Source organism: Rhinoderma darwinii, chromosome 2, assembly GCF_050947455.1.
Source record: "Rhinoderma darwinii isolate aRhiDar2 chromosome 2, aRhiDar2.hap1, whole genome shotgun sequence".
In the NCBI taxonomy this organism is placed as follows: domain Eukaryota; kingdom Metazoa; phylum Chordata; class Amphibia; order Anura; family Rhinodermatidae; genus Rhinoderma; species Rhinoderma darwinii.
The window spans coordinates 2371062-2395255 of NC_134688.1; the positions used below are offsets into that span (position 1 = coordinate 2371062).

Genomic DNA, 24194 nt, shown 5'->3' on the forward strand with positions numbered 1-24194 from the left:
TGATAATCTGTACAATCCCGGGATCAATGACCTGATAATCTGTACAATCCCGGGATCAATGACCTGATAATCTGTACAATCCCGGGATCAATGACCTGATAATCTGTACAATCCCGGGATCAATGACCTGATAATCTGTACAATCCCGGGATCAATGACCTGATAATCTGTACAATCCCGGGATCAATGACGTGATAATCTGTACAATCCCGGGATCAATGACCTGATAATCTGGGGCGGTCGTTCTGCCGCTGCGGTCACCGGTTCTGTTTACATTGACTCCCATGTCTATACGCGGCGGCGCGGGTGTGTCGCGCTGTCTGACGCCGTTTCGTGTGGTTTTAGTTGCTTGATTTGTTGAATGTTGGTATCTGGTGTATCCGATCGTCTTGGCAGTCGCCGCCGCGGTCGGATTCTCTCGCCGTTTTGCACATCTTGTTGTAGATTTTATATTTTGTTGTGTTGCCAAATGGATGAAAGAAAGTTGCAGTCCGAGCCCGGAGGCGGCTTCATTGTGATGACCGATCCCGGACGCCATGTTGTCGGCGGCTGCGCTGATCTCGGACGCCCTCATTGCGCTTTTCTTCATTTTAATTATTTTTGCTGTAACGGTTTAAAGGGAAATGACGTTTTTGTGATTGTCAGACTGTCCCCTCCCCCGTGCCGCACTATACCCCCCTCCCCCATACGACATGGCGGTGACGTACTGCCAGGGATCGGTGTCATCGCCCTCTGCGGGTCCGTGTGTTATGACACTCTAGCGGTCTGATGTCACATGACCTGTCGCTGCTGCCTCGTTGCCAAACAATCATGAGGTCCAGATGACGACGTCCAATAAATGTGTCAATAATTTCATGTGTCTAGTGGTTGTGACTCTTCTCCCGGGCCGGGGTAATGGCCGCCACAGCAGCCTATCAAATCACTGCTAGCATTTTGTAGCCTGAACTGAAAAGATGAGTGCTGCAATCTGATTGGTTGCAATGTGCCACGCCTCCAGGGGCGGCCGCAGTGACCACATATTACACAACCTGACGGCGTAGAAACAAGACGAAGGATTTGTCCATAGCAACCAATCAGATTTTATCTTTCATTTTCCTTGTGCAGGTTGTAAGTGAAAGCTGAAATCTGATTGGTTGCTATGTTCAACTCCTCCCTCTATTATTACTAGTACAGACAGGAGGAGCAGTTATCCACAGCAACCAATCAGATAGCTGCTTTCATTTTTCTAACGCAACAAGGAAGCAGGCGGGGCCACCCATCGTAGCCAATCATTACATTGCAACCTGTGCTGGAAATATAAACAGCTGGAAGCTGATTGGTTACTAGTATAACTCCTCCCTTTTTCTGTGATGGTTGCAGAAACGTATTTGTTACTCTCTCTGACAGGCCGCCATTTTAGACTTTGCCAACAACTGCCATGTCTTGTGTGAGACCCCCGGAAATGACCAGACTGGACCAGGTAACGGGTGATGAGGAGTCTGACGTCCGCTCCGGGGTCGCCCTGTGTTGTGGTTTCTTCTCCTTGTGTTTTACACCAGAGGTGACGCCCCCGGCTGAGGAGCTGGAGACCCCCGAGGAGCAGACAACCGCCACGTCCACAAACCACCCGGAAACCGCTGGCCTCAGGACGGAGCGGAGGGCCACGTTTCTGGAGGGGCTGGCAGAGGGGATTGTGGCCTCCCTGAGTTTACCCACGAGTCTGCAGAGGTGGGTGCAGCGCCAATGTCACGTGTGGGCGGAGAACGGTCCGACCCAGGGGCGACATTAATACTGGTGCACCACGCGAACAGAACATTCATGTGGCACTGCCCCCTATAGATAATACCACACACTGCCCCCTATAGATAATACCACACACACTGCTCCCTGTATATATTACCACACACACTGCCCCCTGTATATATTACCACACACACTGCCCCCTGTATATATTACCACACACACTGCCCCCTATAGATAATACCACACACTGCCCCCTATAGATAATACCACACACACTGCTCCCTGTATATATTACCACACACACTGCCCCCTATAGATAATACCACACACACTGCCCCCTATAGATAATACCACACACACTGCTCCCTGTATATATTACCACACACACTGCCCCCTGTATATATTACCACACACACTGCCCCCTGTATATATTACCACACACACTGCCCCCTATAGATAATACCACACACTGCCCCTTATAGATAATACCACACACTGCCCCCTATAGATAATACCACACACACTGCCCCCTGTATATATTACCACACACTGCTCCCTGTATATATTACCACACACTGCTCCCTGTATATATTACCACACACGCTGCCCCCTGTATATATTACCACACACGCTGCCCCCTGTATATATTACCACACACACTGCCCCCTGTATATATTACCACACACACTGCCCCCTGTATATATTACCACACACACTGCTCCCTGTATATATTACCACACACACTGCTCCCTGTATATATTACCACACACGCTGCTCCCTGTATATATTACCACACACGCTGCTCCCTGTATATATTACCACACACACTGCTCCCTGTATATATTACCACACACTGCCCCCTGTATATATTACCACACACACTGCTCCCTGTATATATTACCACACACACTGCTCCCTGTATATATTACCACACACGCTGCTCCCTGTATATATCACCACACACACTGCTCCCTGTAGATAATACCACACACACTGCCCCCTGTATATATTACCACACACTGCTCCCTGTATATATTACCACACACACTGCTCCCTGTATATATTACCACACACACTGCTCCCTGTATATATTACCACACACACTGCTCCCTGTATATATTACCACACACACTGCTCCCTGTATATATCACCACACACACTGCCCCCTGTATATATTACCACACACACTGCCCCATGTAGATATTACCACACACACTGCTCCCTGTATATATTACCACACACACTGCCCCATGTAGATATTACCACACACACTGCCCCCTGTATATATTACCACACACACTGCTCCCTGTATATATTACCACACACACTGCTCCCTGTATATATTACCACACACACTGCCCCCTGTATATATTACCACACACACTGCTCCCTGTATATATTACCACACACACTGCTCCCTGTATATATTACCACACACACTGCACCCTGTATATATTACCACACACACTGCACCCTGTATATATTACCACACACGCCGCTCCCTGTATATATTACCACACACACTGCTCCCTGTATATATTACCACACACTGCTCCCTGTATATATTACCACACACACTGCTCCCTGTATATATTACCACACACACTGCTCCCTGTATATATTACCACACACACTGCTCCCTGTATATATTACCACACACACTGCCCCCTGTATATATTACCACACACGCTGCCCCCTGTATATATTACCACACACGCTGCCCCCTGTATATATTACCACACACACTGCTCCCTGTATATATTACCACACACACTGCTCCCTGTATATATTACCACACACACTGCATATATTACCACACACACTGCCCCCTGTATATATTACCACACACACTGCTCCCTGTATATATCACCACACACACTGCCCCCTGTATATATTACCACACACACTGCATATATTACCACACACACTGCCCCCTGTATATATTACCACACACACTGCTCCCTGTATATATTACCACACACACTGCTCCCTGTATATATTACCACACACACTGCCCCCTGTATATATTACCACACACACTGCTCCCTGTATATATTACCACACACGCTGCCCCCTGTATATATTACCACACACACTGCTCCCTGTATATATTACCACACACACTGCTCCCTGTATATATTACCACACACACTGCTCCTGTAGATATTACCACACACACTGCCCCCTGTATATATTACCACACACACTGCTCCCTGTATATATTACCACACACGCTGCCCCCTGTATATATTACCACACACACTGCTCCCTGTATATATTACCACACACACACTGCTCCCTGTATATATTACCACACACACTGCTCCCTGTATATATTACCACACACACTGCCCCCTGTATATATTACCACACACACTGCCCCCTGTATATATTACCACACACACTGCTCCCTGTATATATTACCACACACACACTGCTCCCTGTATATATTACCACACACACTGCTCCCTGTATATATTACCACACACACTGCTCCCTGTATATATTACCACACGCTGCCCCCTCACAGTCTGTGGTACTGATGATGGCGGCTGCTACGCACTCTGGTCCCTCGCAGGATTAGTCCCTAGTCCAGGATGAAGAGCCCGGTTCAGAGAGGGATATAATGCAGTCCTGGTCCCGGGCGGCTGTTGTATTAGACGTAGGGATTGTCTTTATTTTTACAGACTTTGCGTTTCAGGACTGAGCCGGTCCCGTCGTCAGGTCAGAGATATAGTATATACGGGGACAGTGCGCCATTTTACACATAGAAAAGACCGGGACGAGGGAGGAGACAGTTACACTATTTTTTTCACAAGGGGGGGATGTTTTGTGACAGTCTTTGGGCGGATGTTGCGGGAAGGATGAGCAGTGTTGTGTTTCATGTTTCTATCGGGTGAAGCTGAGGAGTGTTTGTTGTCTGGTTCTCCGGCCGTTTCGCTTGGATTCGTTTTCTGGGGAACGGGTCGGAGATGAAGAATTTTGTTTGGAATTTATTCTATTTTTTCCTTTAGGACGAATCCGTGAAAAGAAAGACATGTCTGTGTCGTGGCGAGCGGCTGCGCTGCGGGTTATTCCGGTTGTCGTGACTTTGTCCGGTTTTATTTTTGGGCTGTTATAACGTCGTCTTTGTAGCCGTCATTTGCGCTCGTAATGCCGCAGTTTCGCGTCCGTTCTGTAATGTCGTCGTCTTTTTACACTCGTCCCACAGAATTCGTCACCGTCTTTACGTTTTATATTCACACACAATATCTTTTTCCTTTAATAAAAAGTTCTATAAACGGATCCGGCGCGGGCGAGTCGCTTCGCACTTAGTTTCGCCAATATTTTCATGGGATAATTCTAAAACCGCTCCGTCCGTATGAACGCGACGAATAAGAAGCTTCTGCGCTACAAGAGATTCACAGACGAGAAGAAGCAGCGGAACATTTTGTGTTTTTTTTTAACCGTAACGATTGGCGCCGATTTTTAACAATGAGCTTTTTGACCTGTAAAATCGTTTTTTTTTTCGATGTGACAATTACCACCAACCAAACCACGAAAACCCAAACCCAGCTGTGATCCGATGGATCGTCTTCTCCAGCGCGCACTACACACCCCGGCTTATTAACCCTTCCCTGTCGCTAATCTGCCCATTTACGTTGGGAAAGTGTTTTTAAATGTGGCGCCAGCTCAGAAGCAGCGCGGGCACCGCCCCCGCCAGGACTCTGCTGTGTTGCACCGCAGGGACCCCAAGTGGCAATCAAAACACTTCTGATCGCAGGCAGTTTTTACTGCCCCGCGGGGTGGTCATTGGTGAGATCGCGGGGGACGGTGTACTGCCCTAGCAGCTGGGGGTCTTGTGAACGCTCCCACCCCCGCTATAGGAAGGTCGCCTGTGGCAGGTCCCAATAGCGATGCCCTGATTTTGCCGTAGACGCTGATGTTGTGGTCTTTCGGTCTATGGCATGAGCGATCTAATGATCGTAATAAAAAAAAGTTTGTGTCTCGGAGGCGGACATATTGTAAGAGACACGTTTGTCTGGCGACACTTCGCTTTCCCAGCAAACCTTCAATGATCCAATGTGGACGACGTTCCTTACGATCTGCCTCCTCTAGGGGGAGACACTGCTGGTCCTCAGGTCGGAGGCTTCACATATTAAGGTAGAGGGGGAGGGAAGATGCGTTTTCGTTGTGCCAATGTAACCTCTGCTCCTTTTCTAGTTTTGGGGGGTGTATAATCCGCCGCGAGGGTCTATCGATTCTCCGGGAAGCCGTTTCCTTTGTCTCCGCTTTCCAGGCGGCCGGAGTTCTCCTCTTAGGAGATATAAACCTCAGTATGGATCCGGCTGTGGGCGGTTTCCATATGTTAGAGGGGCCCAGGACGTCGCCCGGTACTACACAGTCGGCTTCATTAATGGATGGGATGGATAGACCTGGGGGGGGGTGATGAGGGAATGGACGTGCCATGCTCCCCCGTTCCATGCCTGGTCTCGTAGTGACTATATATCTGGTGCCCCCTCCGTCTTCTTCTCTTTGAGTGTTGACCACCTCCCTGGGGGAGTTTCGGACCACAGCCCGATACGACTTCAATAGAAACCACACGCTGCGGGTCTGAGGGGTTCTCTTAAGATACGTCCATTCTGGCTGCCGTTAGTGATGGATCCGGGACCGACTTGATGTTTTTGTAGAGGCGCGTAGTCCGGGACGGAATCCTACCTGAGGGGCTTCGCACGTTCCTCTATCTCATATGTCCAACGCTCCTCCGCTCGCGGGTGTAGGGAGTTGGAGGATATATATGTTAGGGACCCATCCTCACACGACAGGGATACGTGCGGTGGGGAGGGAATACATACAGGAGACGGCCGCCCCAGGCTTTTCTTTACTAAACAATCCTTTATTGAATTGGGCAACCGATCCAGCAAATTACTATCCCAGGTAATAAAACTGAACACCCCCCCCCCCCCCCCCCGATACTGCGCATTCACAGCTCCCAAAATGACCTTTCCATCTCGCCCAAAGACATCTTGATGAATTTGCCGATTTCTATAGGGACGTGTGTAGCTCGAGGGCTCTGTACCCTACAGCGGACTTAGATAGATATTTTGACAAGGTTCAATTTCCAAATCTATCGCCCGATAGCCGCAGACGCTAGATGCCCCTTGTACGGGGGAGGAGATCTCTGATTGCATCTCTTCTGTCACCGGAGGGAAAGCTTCGGGCCCGGACGCTCCGCCATTACACGTATATCTCCAACATATGGATGTTTTATCAGCTCTTCTCTCTATTTGAGGCCGCGCTCCCTGAACGTGAGTCACCCGACCCCATGAAGGAGGCTAATATAGATATTCTGGAGCCGGGAGGAGCGCCGGTCACATTGACCCACATAGACTACGAAATATTAACGAGACTAACGACTAACCAGGGTCATCAAAGATATTATTCATTCGGACCAATCTGGGTTTATTCCGGGCACGTCTACCTCTGACCACCGATGTAGAGCCCGGGTGGTGGCACAGGTTGGGTGGTGGGAGCAGCTGGACCGGGCCTCCCTAGATGCGGCCAAGGCGTTTGACTATGTGGAATGGCTGTGTCTCTTCGCAGTCCCCCGGAGATTTGGCTTTGGTGAGCGCGTTATTAGATGGATTACTGTTTTATATAAAGACCCTCGCGCTTCGGTGGTGGTTAGTGGGATCTTGTCCCCGTCCTCTTGCCTTTATAGAGGCACGGGGAGGGCTGCCCATTGTCACCGCTTCTATTCACGGTGGCTATCGAACCCTTGGCTTGAGGATCGCATAGGGCTGTATGCTGATGACCTGTTACTCTATCTAGCCTATCAGAATGCCGCCGGGGTTGGCGGATACGTTTAGTAGATTCTCCGGTCTACATATAAACTGGAGCAAATCGTCCCTCGTGCCTCTGCACTCCAATAATGCGGTTGGACATCGAACTTTCAGGGTCTACAGGTAGTTCACCGTTTTAAATATTTGGGCATTTGGATCTCCAGAGAGTGCGCGATCCCCCCGACATGAATGATCACCCCTTATTATCGTATCGGAAGGATAAATTTACTGTCTGGAAACTGCTCCCCCTATTGGTAGCTGGTAGGATCAATCTACTTAAAATGCCACCTATGTTGTTCTACCTACTAGAATGTGCCGACCTGCTGGTCCCTAACAGACGACCGTGTGCGCCGGCCGCGTCCCGTCAGTGATCCGAGGAAAGATTGAACACGTCTTATCTTTCCTCGGATCGGAGACTCGGATGATTTTTTACGGACCCGATTCACACGCTAAAGTGAATGAAGACTATCGAGTTCCACTCGGATGCTGTCAAAAGCGGCACAGCGGTCGTGGGCATGAGGCGGAAGCGGGTCTTTAGTTTGGTGAATTCTTTGCTCTCTCCCTTTTATGTGGGGCGCGGGGAGACCTCCGCTCAAGCTCGGTACCTGCAGAGACCAGAAGGTTTAGCGGGGGCCGCCCTTGCGGATGTTTTTATATATTACCTGGCGGTCGGATACGACGTCTCAGGATGTGGATCTCAGAAGCTCCTTGTCTAATGCAGAACACCATGTAGGCGACTCCCCTCGTGTCCGTAACTCGGGGCGTATTCTAGAACCTCACGACTTTAGCCCTCGCAATTCCCTACCCATAATGAAACGAGCTAAGCCGGTCCGGGCGCATGCCAAAAAAATACTGCAATACTCGGACGTTGTTGCTGAATGCCTGTAAGGTCTCAGCGGGGTCGGTCCCTCTCCCTGGGCTTCAATGATCCCGCTTTTTGGGAAGTCCTGGAAGTGACACAACTGCAGCCCCCGATAGGTGGAGAGGGACGCACTGTAAGCGCGGGGAATTCAGGATCCGTACCGAGTTCCGGCAAGAGAAACCTTCAGTGTCGCATAATTAAGTGTCACACTCTCCCGGTTAAGAGCGGCTCAGGCCCCATCTCCTCCTCGCCACTTATAGGGGTACTTAGAACTCGGGGTCCGGGGGGGGTCTGGTGTCGGTCATATGTACCTACCTTCTATCTCAGAGGGTCGAAACCCGATGGAGGGAACTGATCCCTGCGCAAGAGTAGCAAAGAGGAAGTCCCCAAAATGGTATTAATAAAAACCACATATTTCAATGTACAAAAAGTCGCCTTACGCGGCGCTGTACGTAGAAATATAAAAAAGTTACGGGGGCCAAAACTTTTTCATTTTTTTAAAGGTCCTAAAACATGACAAAAACTATAAACGTGCTATCTCCGCGATCGCACTGACCGCAGAATAAATAACGCGTCGTTTTCACCGGACACTGAAAACCGTAAAAACAAAACCCATAAAAAAAATGGTGGAACTGCTGTTTTTTTTCTCCAATTTCACCCCATCCTGAATGTTTTTTTTCCCGCGTCCCAGCACGTCGCACGTAATAAATAGAAAGTACAACTTGTCCTGTCAAAATGAAGCCCTCGTATGATGGGGGGAGGGGCAGCTGAAAAATAAGGGGGGGGAGGGATAAAAGCATAAAAACGGAGAGGAGTGGTCCTGAAGGGGTTAATATTCCCAACAATGCATTTAAAGGCCAAAACGATTTTTCGACAACAAACATTATGGGAAAAAGGTTTAAAGAATAAAAACCGACGCTGGACAAAACGTGGAATCCGCTGATCGCTCGTCAGGGATCACAACACAAAAAACTCTGCTACATCAACACAACGAGAGGGCGAAACAAACGTCTCATTACAGATTATAGCCGTGGCCCGGACGCGTTCCATCCCACAGAGATCCAGAGCGCAAATCTATCACCTGATCAACCCGCGATATTCAGAACAGGGATGAGGTCTTCCCAAATGATCAGGATCATACAGACGTAACTCTGCTACATGTCATAATATCCATCACTGAAAATCACCAATAAAAACCGCCTGTAAACGGCGCCGCAAATCACGTGATCGACTTGTTACAATGTGACTGCGCTTTACAATACACGGTCCGGACCAAACAGACGAAGGGGATTAATCCCCGCGGATCCGGCACTAGGGCCCTGTTCACATGGAGACTTTTGTGGCATTTTTTTATCCCTGGCCATTGAGCGCCGTGGCCAAAAAAACGCAGTGAAAAACGCTTCCTCTGCCTCCCACTGATGTCAACAGGAGGTCAGAGGTGGAAACGCTGGAGAAATAAGCGCCGCGCTCTTTCATCTCGTGAGCGGTTTTTTGCACTTGCGGAAAAATCACCCCCCCCCCCCCCCCTCCCGTTCAAATCAATGGGAGGCGATTTTGGATGATTTTTGGCAGTTTCCAACGTGTTTTTTGCATCAAAAACCGCCAAAAGCTCCGTGTGAACTGGGACTAACAATCATTTTCTGGGACACCGGGTATCCAGGCAGCGGCAACGCGGGGACGTTCTGAAGTAAATATTACACCGCGGAAGAAATACCGGCGAACGGCAAAAATACGTTCACTAACAAAACAGCGAATCGTTCTGGATCTACAAGTATCGGCGTCTGGAGGAGACGATGGAAAATAATAATCAGGACCGAAGACGACGATGAAAGCAAAAACGATGCGCTTAAGTTCTCATTTACACGAGCGTGTGCGTTTTGCGCGCACAAAAAACGCAGCGTTTTGCGTGCGCAAAAGGCACTTGACAGCTGCGTGTGTCATCCGTGTATGATGCGCGGCTGCGTGATTTTCGCGCAGCCGCCATCATAGAGATGAGTCTAGTCGACGTCAGTCACTGTCCATGGTGCTGAAAGAGTTAACTGATCGGCAGTAACTCAGCACCCTCGACAGTGAATGCCGATCACCATATCGAGAAACCTGTTTAAAAAAAAAGAGGTTTGTACTTACCGAGAACTTCCCGGCCGTTGCCTTGGTGACGCGCCTCTCTTGACATCCGGCCCCACCTCCCTGGATGACGCGGCAGTCCATGTGACCGCTGCAGGCTGTGCTTGGCCTGTGATTGGCTGGAGCTGTCACTTGGACTGAATTGTCATCCCGGGAGGTCAGACTGGAGGAAGAAGCCGGGAGTTATCGGTAAGTCAGAACTTTTTTTTTTTTTACACGTATATTGGGATCGGAAGTCACTGTCCATGGTGCTGAACCAGTTTAACTCTTTCAGCACCCTGCACAGGGACTGTCTCCTGCCGGGTTCGGTCAAAACGAGTTCGGCCGAACCTGGTAAAGTTCGGTTCGCTCATGTGTAAGACACTCCATTCGGATGTTTGTAAACAGAAAAGCACGTGGTGCTTCCGTGCGACCTTCGTGGTTTTCACGCACCCATTGACTTCAATGGGTGCGTGATGCGCGAAAAACGCACGATTATAGAACATGTCGTGAGTTTTACGCAACGCACTCACGCTGCGCAAAATTCACGCATCGTCTGCACTGCCCCATAGAGTAATATAGGTGCGTACGACACGCGTGAAAAGCACGTGCGTCGCATTGCGCGTATATTACGCTCGTGTAAATGAGGCCTAAGGGCAGATACAGTCGGACGTTGCGTTTTTGCGCGCGCAAAAAAACATTTGACAGCTCCGTGTGTCATCCGTGTATGATGCGCGGCTGCGTGATTTTCGCGCAGCCGCCATCATAGAGATGAGTCTAGTCGACGCCCGTCACTGTCCAAGGTGCTGAAAGAGCGAACTGATCGGCAGTAACTCTGTCAGCACCCTCGACAGTGAATGCCGAACACAATATACAGCAACCTGTAAGGGTATGTACACACACACTAATTACGTCCGTAATTGACGGAACGTATTTCGGCTGCAAGTCCCGGACCGAACACAGTGCAGGGAGCCGGGCTCCTAGCATCATAGTTATGTACGACACTAGGAGTCCCTGCCTCTCTGCAGGACAACTGTCCCGTACTGTAATCATGTTTTCAGTACGGGACAGTAGTTCCACGGAGAGGCAGGGACTCCTAGCATCGTACATAAGTATGATGATAGGAGCCCGGCTCCCTGCACTGTGTTCGGTCCGGGACTTGCGGCCGAAATACGTTCCGTCAATTACGGACGTAATTAGTGTGTGTGCACATACCCTTAAAAAAAAAAGAAAAAGTTCGCACTTACCGAGAACTTCCCGGCCGTTGCCTTGGTGACGCGTCCTTGGTGACGCGCCTCTCTTGACATCTGGCCCCACCTCCCTGGATGACGCGGCAGTCCATGTGACCGCTGCAGCCTGTGATTGGCTGGAGCGGTCACTTGGACTGAATTGTCATCCCGGGAGGTCAGACTGGAGGAAGAAGCCGGGAGTTATCGGTAAGTCAGAACTTCTTTTCTTTTTTTACAGGTTCATGTTTATTGGGATCGGAAGTCACTGTCCAGGGTGCTGAACCAGTTTAACTCTTTCAGCACCCTGGACAGTGACTATCTCCTGACGTCGCGTACCAGAACTTTTTTTGCCGGGTTCGGCCAAAACGAGTTAGGCCGAACCCGGTGAAGTTCGGTTCGATTGCCCGGCTTCGCTCATCTCAAAGACACTCCATTTGGATGTTTGGAAACAGAAAAGCACGTGGTGCTTTTCTGTTTACATTCATCCTTTTGACAGCTGGTGCGCTGTTTCAGTCGGTTCCGTGCGACCTGCGTGGTTTTCATGCACCCATTGACTTCAATGGGTGCGTGATGCGCGAAATACGCGGAGATATTGAACCTGATATTGCACTGTCTGCCCCATAGACTTGTATTGGTCTGTGCGTGGCGCGTGAAAACCACGCGGCCCGCACGGACCGAATACACGCTCGTGTGAATCCCCCCTTATAATGAGCAGACGCCTCCCGATCCCCGAATTATAAGAACTCTGAATCCCGACACTAATCACTGAATATCCGCGTCATAACGATGATAATAATAATCACAACAAACAGTCGCGATTCTTCAGGTTTTCGTTTCCATTCACACAAATATAACGAGAAAAACGTCTACTGTTCTGATAAAGATTCTAAACCTGCCGATCCCCCTCCCCTCCCCCTCCCCCCTCCTTAATACTATTTCAATTGTTTTTCCGTCTTTTGTAAGAAAAGAAATCATTGATATTTAATATTAGAAACTTTTATGAAATAATTTGTTTCATTTACTTGTTTTTGAATGATTTATTCAGTTTTTTAATCTGTACTTTCAATGTTTTGATCACCGATCGCTGCAATGGCCGGAAACAGTCACAATGTAGGAGTAACCTGCCGGAAACAGTCACAATGTAGGAGTAGCCTGATGGAAACAGTCACAATGTAGGAGTAGCCTGCCGGAAACAGTCACAATGTAGGAGTAGCCTGCCGGAAACAGTCACAATGTAGGAGTAGCCTGCCGGAAACAGTCACAATGTAGGAGTAGCCTGCCGGAAACAGTCACAATGTAGGAGTAGCCTGCCGGAAACAGTCACAATGTAGGAGTAGCCTGCCGGAAACAGTCACAATGCAGGAGTAGCCTGCCGGAAACAGTCACAATGTAGGAGTAGCCTGCCGGAAACAGTCACAATGTAGGAGTAGCCTGCCGGAAACAGTCACAATGTAGGAGTAGCCTGCCGGAAACAGTCACAATGTAGGAGTAGCCTGATGGAAACAGTCACAATGTAGGAGTAGCCTGCTGGAAACCGTCACAATGTAGGCGTAGCCTGCCGGAAACAGTCACAATGTAGGAGTAGCCTGCCGGAAACAGTCACAATGTAGGAGTAGCCTGCCGGAAACAGTCACAATGTAGGAGTAGCCTGATGGAAACAGTCACAATGTAGGAGTAGCCTGCCGGAAACAGTCACAATGTAGGAGTAGCCTGATGGAAACAGTCACAATGTAGGAGTAGCCTGCCGGAAACCGTCACAATGTAGGCGTAGCCTGCCGGAAACAGTCACAATGTAGGAGTAGCCTGCCGGAAACAGTCACAATGTAGGAGTAGCCTGCCGGAAACAGTCACAATGTAGGAGTAGCCTGCCGGAAACAGTCACAATGTAGGAGTAGCCTGCCGGAAACAGTCACAATGTAGGAGTAGCCTGCCGGAAACAGTCACAATGCAGGAGTAGCCTGCCGGAAACAGTCACAATGTAGGAGTAGCCTGCCGGAAACAGTCACAATGTAGGAGTAGCCTGCCGGAAACAGTCACAATGTAGGAGTAGCCTGCCGGAAACAGTCACAATGTAGGAGTAGCCTGATGGAAACAGTCACAATGTAGGAGTAGCCTGCTGGAAACCGTCACAATGTAGGCGTAGCCTGCCGGAAACAGTCACAATGTAGGAGTAGCCTGCCGGAAACAGTCACAATGTAGGAGTAGCCTGCCGGAAACAGTCACAATGTAGGAGTAGCCTGATGGAAACAGTCACAATGTAGGAGTAGCCTGCCGGAAACAGTCACAATGTAGGAGTAGCCTGATGGAAACAGTCACAATGTAGGAGTAGCCTGCCGGAAACCGTCACAATGTAGGCGTAGCCTGCCGGAAACAGTCACAATGTAGGAGTAGCCTGCCGGAAACAGTCACAATGTAGGAGTAGCCTGATGGAAACAGTCACAATGTAGGAGTAGCCTGCCGGAAACAGTCACAATGTAGGAGTAGCCTGCCGGAAACCGTCACAATGTAGGAGTAGCCTGATGGAAACAGTCACAATGTAGGAGTAGCCTGCCGGAAACAGTCACAATGTAGGAGTAGCCTGATGGAAACAGTCACAATGTAGGAGTAGCCTGCCGGAAACCGTCACAATGTAGGCGTAGCCTGCCGGAAACAGTCACAATGTAGGAGTAGCCTGCCGGAAACAGTCACAATGTAGGAGTAGCCTGCCGGAAACAGTCACAATGTAGGAGTAGCCTGCCGGAAACGGCCGGAGAACCAGACAACAAACACTTCTCAGCTTCACCTGATAGTAGAAACGTGAAACACGACGCCGCTTATCCTTCCCGCAACATCCGCCCAAAGATTTTATATCACAAAACATCCCCCCCCCTTGTGAAAAAATAGCGTAACTGTCTCCTCCCTCGTCCCAGTCTTTTCTATGTATAAAATGGCGCACTGTCCCCGTATATTCTATATCTCTGACCTGACGACGGGACCGGCTCAGTCCTGAAACGCAAAGTCTGTAAAAATAAAGACAATCCCTACGCCTAAGGGTATGTTCACACGGCGGGCGTCCGTAACGGCTGAAATTACGGGGATGTTTCAGCCTGAAAACATCCCCGTAATTTCAGCCGTAGCGGCATGTGCAGGCGCTTGAACGCCGCGTCAATTACGGACGTAATTAGCGCTGCTATTCATTGGAGTCAATGAATAGCGGCTCCAATTACGGCCAAAGAAGTGACAGGTCACTTCTTCTACGCGGGCGTCTATTTACGCGCCGTCATTTGACAGCGGCGCGTAAATATACGCCTCGTGTGAACAGACGAACGTCTGCCCATTGCTTTCAATGGGCAGATGTTTGTCAGCGCTATTGAGGCGCTATTTTCGGACGTAATTCGGGGCAAAAACGCCCAAATTACGTCCGTAATTAGTGCGTGTGAACATACCCTAATACAACAGCCGCCCGGGACCAGGACTGCATTATATCCCTCTCTGAACCGGGCTCTTCAGTTAGGGGATGTTCACATGAGGTCATTACATCCATAATTGACGGACGTATTTCGGCCGCAAGTCCCGAACCGAACTCAGTGCAGGGAGCCGGGGTCATAGTTATGTACGACGCTAGGAGTCCCTGCCTCTCCGTGGAACTTCTGTCCCGTACTGAAAACATGATTACAGCGAGGCAGGGACTCCTAGAGTCGTACATAACTATGACCCCGGCTCCCTGCACTGTGTTCGGTCCGGGACTTCCGGCCGAAATACGTCCGTCAATTACGGACGTAATGACCTTGTGTGAACTACACTTACAATTGAATGTGGCAGTAGCCGGGACAGTAATTTGCCGGGACAGTCCTGGCACATTTGGGACTGTTGCAGCTATGAGTCATACCAGGAGCAGATTTCGGGCGGGGGACAGCGCAATGTGATCTCTGCTGATTTTACTTTGGTCACAATTCTCACCACCTCCTAAAATATCTAAAAGAAAAGTGTATTAGGCTGGGTTCACACGACCTATTTTCAGGCGTAAACGAGGCGTATTATGCCTCGTTTTATGTCTGAAAACAGAGCTACAATATGTCGGCAAACATCTGCCCATTCATCTGACGTACTGTGCAGACAACCTGTCATTTACGCAGCTGTCAAACAACGACGCGTAAAAATACAGCCTCGGCAAAAGAAGCGCAGGACACTTATATACATTATATGCAGGACACTTATATACATTATATGCGGGACACTTATATACATTACATGCGGGACACTTATATACATTATATGCAGGACACTTATATACATTACATGCGGGACACTTATATACATTATATGCGGGACACTTATATACATTATATGCAGGACACTTATATACATTATATGCGGGACACTTATATACATTATATGCAGGACACTTATATACATTATATGCGGGACACTTATATACATTACATGCGGGACACTTATATACATTATATGCGGGACACTTATATACATTATATGCGGGACACTTATATACATTATATGCAGGACACTTATATACATTATATGCAGGACACTTCTATACATTATATGCGGGACACTTATATACATTATATGCAGGACACTTATATACATTACATGCGGGACACTTATATACATTATATGCGGGACACTTATATACATTATATGCAGGACACTTATATACATTATATGCGGGACACTTATATACATTATATGCAGGACACTTATATACATTATATGCGGGACACTTCTATACATTATATGCAGGACACTTATATACATTATATGCGGGACACTTATATACATTACATGCGGGACGCTTATATACATTATATGCAGGACACTTATATACATTATATGCGGGACACTTCTATACATTATATGCGGGACACTTATATACATTATATGCAGGACACTTATATACATTATATGCAGGACACTTATATACATTACATGCAGGACACTTATATACATTATATGCGGGACACTTATATACATTATATGCGGGACACTTCTATACATTATATGCGGGACACTTATATACATTATATGCGGGACACTTATATACATTATATGCGGGACACTTCTATACATTATATGCGGGACACTTATATACATTATATGCGGGACACTTATATACATTATATGCGGGACACTTATATACATTACATGCGGGACGCTTATATACATTATATGCAGGACACTTATATACATTATATGCGGGACACTTATATACATTATATGCGGGACACTTATATACATTATATGCGGGACACTTATATACATTATATGCAGGACACTTATATACATTATATGCAGGACACTTATATACATTACATGCAGGACACTTATATACATTACATGCGGGACACCTATATACATTATATGCGGGACACTTATATACATTACATGCAGGACACTTATATACATTATATGCGGGACACTTATATACATTATATGCGGGACACTTATATACATTACATGCAGGACACTTATACACATTATATGCGGGACACTTATATACATTATATGCGGGACACTTATATACATTATATGCGGGACACTTATACACATTATATGCGGGACACTTATATACATTATATGCAGGACACTTATATACATTACATGCAGGACACTTATATACATTACATGCAGGACACTTATATACATTATATGCAGGACACTTATATACATTATATGCGGGACACTTATATACATTATATGCGGAACACTTATATACATTATATGCGGGACACTTATATACATTATATGCGGGACACTTATATACATTACATGCAGGACACTTATATACATTATATGCGGGACACTTATATACATTATATGTGGGACACTTATATACATTATATGCGGGACACTTCTATACATTATATGCAGGACACTTATATACATTATATGCGGGACACGTATATACATTATATGCGGGACGCTTATATACATTATATGCGGGACGCTTATATACATTATATGCAGGACACTTATATACATTATATGCGGGACACTTATATACATTATATGCGGGACACTTATATACATTATATGCGGGACACTTATATACATTATATGCGGGACACTTATATACATTACATGCGGGACACTTATATACATTACATGCGGGACACTTCTATACATTACATGCGGGACGCTTATATACATTACATGCGGGACGCTTATATACATTACATGCGGGACGCTTATATACATTACATGCGGGACGCTTATATACATTATATGCGGGACGCTTATATACATTACATGCGGGACGCTTATATACATTACATGCGGGGCGCTTATATACATTATATGCGGGACGCTTATATACATTATATGCGGGACGCTTATATACATTATATGCGGGACGCTTATATACATTATATGCGGGACGCTTATATACATTATATGCGGGACGCTTATATACATTATATGCGGGACGCTTATATACATTATATGCGGGGCACTTATATACATTATATGCGGGGCACTTATATACATTATATGCGGGACGCTTATATACATTACATGCGGGACGCTTATATACATTATATGCGGGACGCTTATATACATTACATGCGGGACGCTTATATACATTACATGCGGGACGCTTATATACATTATATGCGGGACGCTTATATACATTATATGCGGGGCACTTATATACATTATATGCGGGGCACTTATATACATTATATGCGGGACACTTATATACATTACATGCGGGACGCTTATATACATTATATGCGGGGCACTTATATACATTATATGCGGGGCACTTATATACATTATATGCGGGACACTTATATACATTACATGCGGGACGCTTATATACATTATATGCGGGACGCTTATATACATTACATGCGGGACGCTTATATACATTATATGCGGGACGCTTATATACATTATATGCGGGACGCTTATATACATTATACGCGGGACGCTTATATACATTATACGCGGGACGCTTATATACATTATACGCGGGACGCTTATATACATTATACGCGGGACGCTTATATACATTATACGCGGGACGCTTATATACATTATACGCGGGACGCTTATATACATTATACGCGGGACGCTTATATACATTATACGCGGGACACTTATATACATTATACGCGGGACACTTATATACATTATACGCGGGACACTTATATACATTATACGCGGGACACTTCTATACATTATACGCGGGACACTTATATACATTATACGCGGGACACTTATATACATTATACGCGGGACACTTATATACATTATACGCGGGACACTTCTATACATGATACGCGGGACACTTCTATACATGATACGCGGGACACTTCTATACATGATACGCGGGACACTTCTATACATGATACGCGGGACACTTCTATACATGATACGCGGGACACTTCTATACATGATACGCGGGACACTTCTATACATGATACGCGGGACACTTCTATACATGATACGCGGGACACTTCTATACATGATACGCGGGACACTTCTATACATGATACGCGGGACACTTCTATACATGATACGCGGGACACTTCTATACATGATACGCGGGACACTTCTATACATGATACGCGGGACACTTCTATACATGATACGCGGGACACTTCTATACATTATACGCGGGACACTTCTATACATTATACGCGGGACACTTCTATACATTATATGCGGGACACTTCTATACATTATATGCGGGACACTTCTATACGTTATATGCGGGACACTTCTATACGTTATACGCGGGACACTTATATACGTTATACGCGGGACACTTATATACGTTATACGCGGGACACTTATATACGTTATACGCGGGACACTTATATACGTTATACGCGGGACACTTATATACGTTATACGCGGGACACTTATATACGTTATACGCGGGACACTTATATACGTTATACGCGGGACACTTATATACGTTATACGCGGGACACTTATATACGTTATACGCGGGACACTTATATACGTTATACGCGGGACACTTATATACGTTATACGCGGGACACTTATATACGTTATACGCGGGACACTTATATACGTTATACGCGGGACACTTATATACGTTATACGCGGGACACTTATATACGTTATACGCGGGACACTTATATACGTTATACGCGGGACACTTATATACGTTATACGCGGGACACTTATATACGTTATACGCGGGACACTTATATACGTTATACGCGGGACACTTATATACGTTATACGCGGGACACTTATATACGTTATACGCGGGACACTTATATACATTATACGCGGGACACTTATATACATTATACGCGGGACACTTATATACATTATACGCGGGACACTTATATACATTATATGCGGGTCACTTATATACATTATATGGGACACTTATATACATTATATGCGGGACGCTTATATACATTATATGCGGGACGCTTATATACATTATATGCGGGACGCTTATATACATTATATGCGGGACGCTTATATACATTATACGCGGGACGCTTATATACATGATACACGGGACGCTTATATACATGATACGCGGGACACTTATATACATTATACGCGGGACACTTATATACATTATACGCGGGACACTTATATACATTATACGCGGGACACTTATATACATTATACGCGGGACACTTATATACATTATATGCGGGACACTTATATACATTATATGCGGGACACTTATATACATTATATGCGGGACACTTATATACATTATATGCGGGACACTTATATACATTATATGCGGGACACTTATATACATTACATGCGGGACACTTATATACATTACATGCGGGACACTTATATACATTATATGCGGGACACTTATATACATTATATGCGGGACACTTATATACATTACATGCGGGACACTTATATACATTATATGCAGGACACTTCTTTGGACGTTTTTGGAGCCGTTTTCTCATAGACCCCAATGAAAACAGCTCCAAAAACGGACGTAAAAAATGCCTCAAAAAACGTCTGAAAATCAGGGGTTGTTTTCCCTTGAAAACGGCTCCGTATTTTCAGACGTTTTTGGTCACTACGTGTGCACATACCCTCAAAGAGAAAAAACAAATCTTAGTCAGGGACAGGCGTCCGCTCGCTCTTATAGTCAGGGACAGGCGTACACTCGCTCTTACAGTCAGGGATAGGCGAACACTCGCTCTTACAGTCAGGGATAGGCGAACACTCGCTCTTACAGTCAGGGACAGGCGTACACTCGCTATTACATTCAGGGACAGGCGTACGCTCGCTCTTACAGTCAGAGACAGGCGTACGCTCGCTCTTACAGTCAGGGACAGGCGTACACTCGCTATTACACTCAGGGACAGGCATCCGCTCGCTCTTACAGTCAGGGACAGGCGTACACTCGCTATTACACTCAGGGACAGGCGTCCGCTCGCTCTTACAGTCAGGGACAGGCGTACACTCGCTCTTACAGTCAGGGACAGGCGAACACTCGCTCTTACAGTCAGGGACAGGCGTACACTCGCTCTTACAGTCAGGGACAGGCGTACACTCGCTCTTACAGTCAGGGATAGGCGAACACTCGCTCTTACAGTCAGGGACAGGCGTACGCTCGCTATTACAGTCAGGGACAGGCGTACGCTCGCTCTTGCAGTCAGGGACAGGCGTACGCTCGCTCACAGTCAGGGACAGGCGAACACTCGCTCTTACAGTCAGGGACAGGCGTACACTCGCTCTTACAGTCAGGGACAGGCGTACACTCGCTCTTACAGTCAGGGATAGGCGAACACTCGCTCTTACAGTCAGGGACAGGCGTACGCTCGCTATTACAGTCAGGGACAGGCGTACGCTCGCTCTTGCAGTCAGGGACAGGCGTACGCTCGCTCACAGTCAGGGACAGGCGTACACTCGCTCTTACAGTCAGAGACAGGCGTATATGCGCTCTTACAGTCACTTGGAGATGTGGAGCAGCCAGAAATGTCAGTGTTACCTGCAAATTTTGGGTGTTTTTCTTCTCTCTGCTGTTTTTTGTACAATCCTCTCTATAACTGTGCTGAGTGGGTGCGTTTTTCCTGGTGTGATGTCAGATCTGTGCTGTGTGCTCTGATCCAATCAGATGTTTACCCTGCTGCTCCTCTTTCCCCTCTCACAGCATGCAGTCTCACTGATACACAAAGAGAAAGAAGCTGCATCCCCCTCCTCCTCCCTGTCTTCTACTCTAGATGGATTTTTTTTTGATGATTGAGGAGTTTTTATGAATTATTGTCTGAGAGGCATCAGACATGAAGGATGGGGGTTACAGGCTCCTGGGAGGTGGGGAGGACAGGTACGGAAGACAGGTGAGGAGGACAGGTGCTCTTTAAGTGTCGCTCATGATACTGTACTTCGTTGTCAGGATTTCTCACGGCAAACCCAAAGAGCTGATTTGCTGCTTGTTAGAGCCGAAGTCGAAGGCTGAGCCGTGTCCTGTGTGCCCCATCCGTCTGTGCCTGGCATGTGACACCCTGCACAGCCACCCTGATTACATCTACCACTGCCTCCTGGAGCATCCCATCCCCCCGGTGCTGGGCAAGGAGAGCGTGAGCCAGACCTTAGGACACGGTATGTGTGAGAACAGGGAGAGGGACCCCACACAGTCACATCAGCAGGGCAGGGCGGCCATGGTCTCCCTTCTCCGGTCCCAACCTTCATGGACCCTGTGCAGATAAGGGGAGCTCCATGCAAGTTCACACCACGTGGAATGAGTTTGGGGCCCCCTCCTCCCCATGCCCCATAACTGCCGCACGTGCTTCCCGTCTGGTATGTGCGGGTGGTGACCATCAGAAACACCATCACCCCCAACAGCCACTGCAGGAGGACGATCATTTCATCAGGGAGTGACCCAGGGAATCTTATCATTTCTGGCTGCGGTTACACAATAGCTACAGCTTCCTCATACAGGAGCACAGTTCCTTGGCTCAAAATGGCTGTTAACAGAGAGCAATAGATTGTCTTCTCCTGCGCAGCACATGGGGCAGATGTCTGTTCACGTCTTCTCATGAATCTTGTCGCAGAGCTCTCATGTGATACTTAGAACAGTGACTCCTACAGGGCCCAGTCATGTACTACACCTCAGAGGGATGTAGCATAGGATGTTAGATCTATAGGGTTAATTAACCCCTTCCCACCACAGCGGTTTTTTATGTATTTTTTTCTCCTTAATGTCAGACTTTTCAGTTGATGTTGATGTTGCCGTATGGGGCTTGTTTTTTGCGGGACGAGTTGTAGTTTTTATTGGCGCCATTTAATGTACCATATAACCTACTGGGGAAATTCCTTTGGGTTTTGTTTTTACGGCGTTCACTGTGCACTATAAATAGTTTTTTTTTCGGGGTGAGTTGAAGTTTTTATTGGCACTATTTGTGGGCACAACCTTTTGATTGCTTTTTACTCCATTTTTTAATCACAGCGATCAATGCGGATTAAATAACGTTACATTGGAATAGTTTGGTTTTTACGGACGTGGCGATATCAGTTACGTGTCCAAATCAACACGTGTGCGCAGAGCCGCGGGGTTTCTCTACACCTCAGTGGAGTCTGGCGTACGATTTATCACTTTCCCGCCACCATTTTGAAGCTGCTGTACGGCAGGAAATATTACCTGGACGGGGGGGGGGGGGGGGCGGCGTTCTGGTCTCCTGGAAAATACGGCCGCACCACAATGTATTTATTTTCTGTTTTCTCCATAGAACTGGACGTCCAACGCTCAACATCACCCATCACCCTCACACCAAGTGACCTCCATCTCCATGCCCTGGACCTGCCTATTCCGGAGTCTATGCAGCCCCACAATCCCATCACCCCGACCTGTCACCCCGGGGTCATGTAATGGATGTTCTTTCCTAAACATTATACTAGGAACTCGTACTAATAAATCACAGGTTTTGCTAAATCCCAAGTCTGGCCTGCGACGTGCCGATCAATGACATGACCCTGACGTCCACTCTATGGCCTCAATTGTCCTGATATCTGATGACACAGTGATTGTTCCCAGGGTTGTGACCCCTCTGGGCCGGTTCTGCTCAATGTCCCAGCTCCTAATATGTCCTCCACTATAAACCTTGATAGGTTGGATACAGACACCCTCTATAGTGATGCTGGTCATTACACTGCAGTACCTTGTATGAACAGCAGGTGGTGTAGGGAGCCCTCCCAGGCAGAACAGACGCTCTTTCCTCTCTGTGGTTGTCAGAGCCTTCAGTGGCCTGTGCGGGAAACGTATATAATCATTACAGTCTTCTCTGCTTTGGACAATCCCTACGTGTTAGAAGGGTCCATTAACAATTAGCAGATCACAAAATGTCCCCCTTCCTGGGACACCAAGTGATCAGCTGTGATCAGTGGGAAACCTGGCAGTAAGTGTTCAGTTTCCCTGCAGCGCCACCACAGGAGAAATGAAGCATTACACAGTGTCCATTCATATCAATGTGTTGTCTGTGTAATACA

General features: G+C 47.2%; 1 protein-coding gene across 1 annotated transcript; it reads left to right on the forward strand.

The window, feature by feature from the left end:
* The first annotated feature begins 31 nt into the window (after window positions 1-31).
* Window positions 32-23640, forward strand: C2H17orf50 (chromosome 2 C17orf50 homolog). Its single transcript, XM_075851274.1, has 3 exons — window positions 32-1707; window positions 22105-22310; window positions 23438-23640. Exons 1-3 carry the CDS (start codon window positions 1418-1420, stop codon window positions 23575-23577), a joined length of 636 nt encoding a protein of 211 aa, XP_075707389.1. The 5' UTR covers window positions 32-1417; the 3' UTR covers window positions 23578-23640.
* The last annotated feature ends 554 nt before the right edge of the window (window positions 23641-24194 follow it).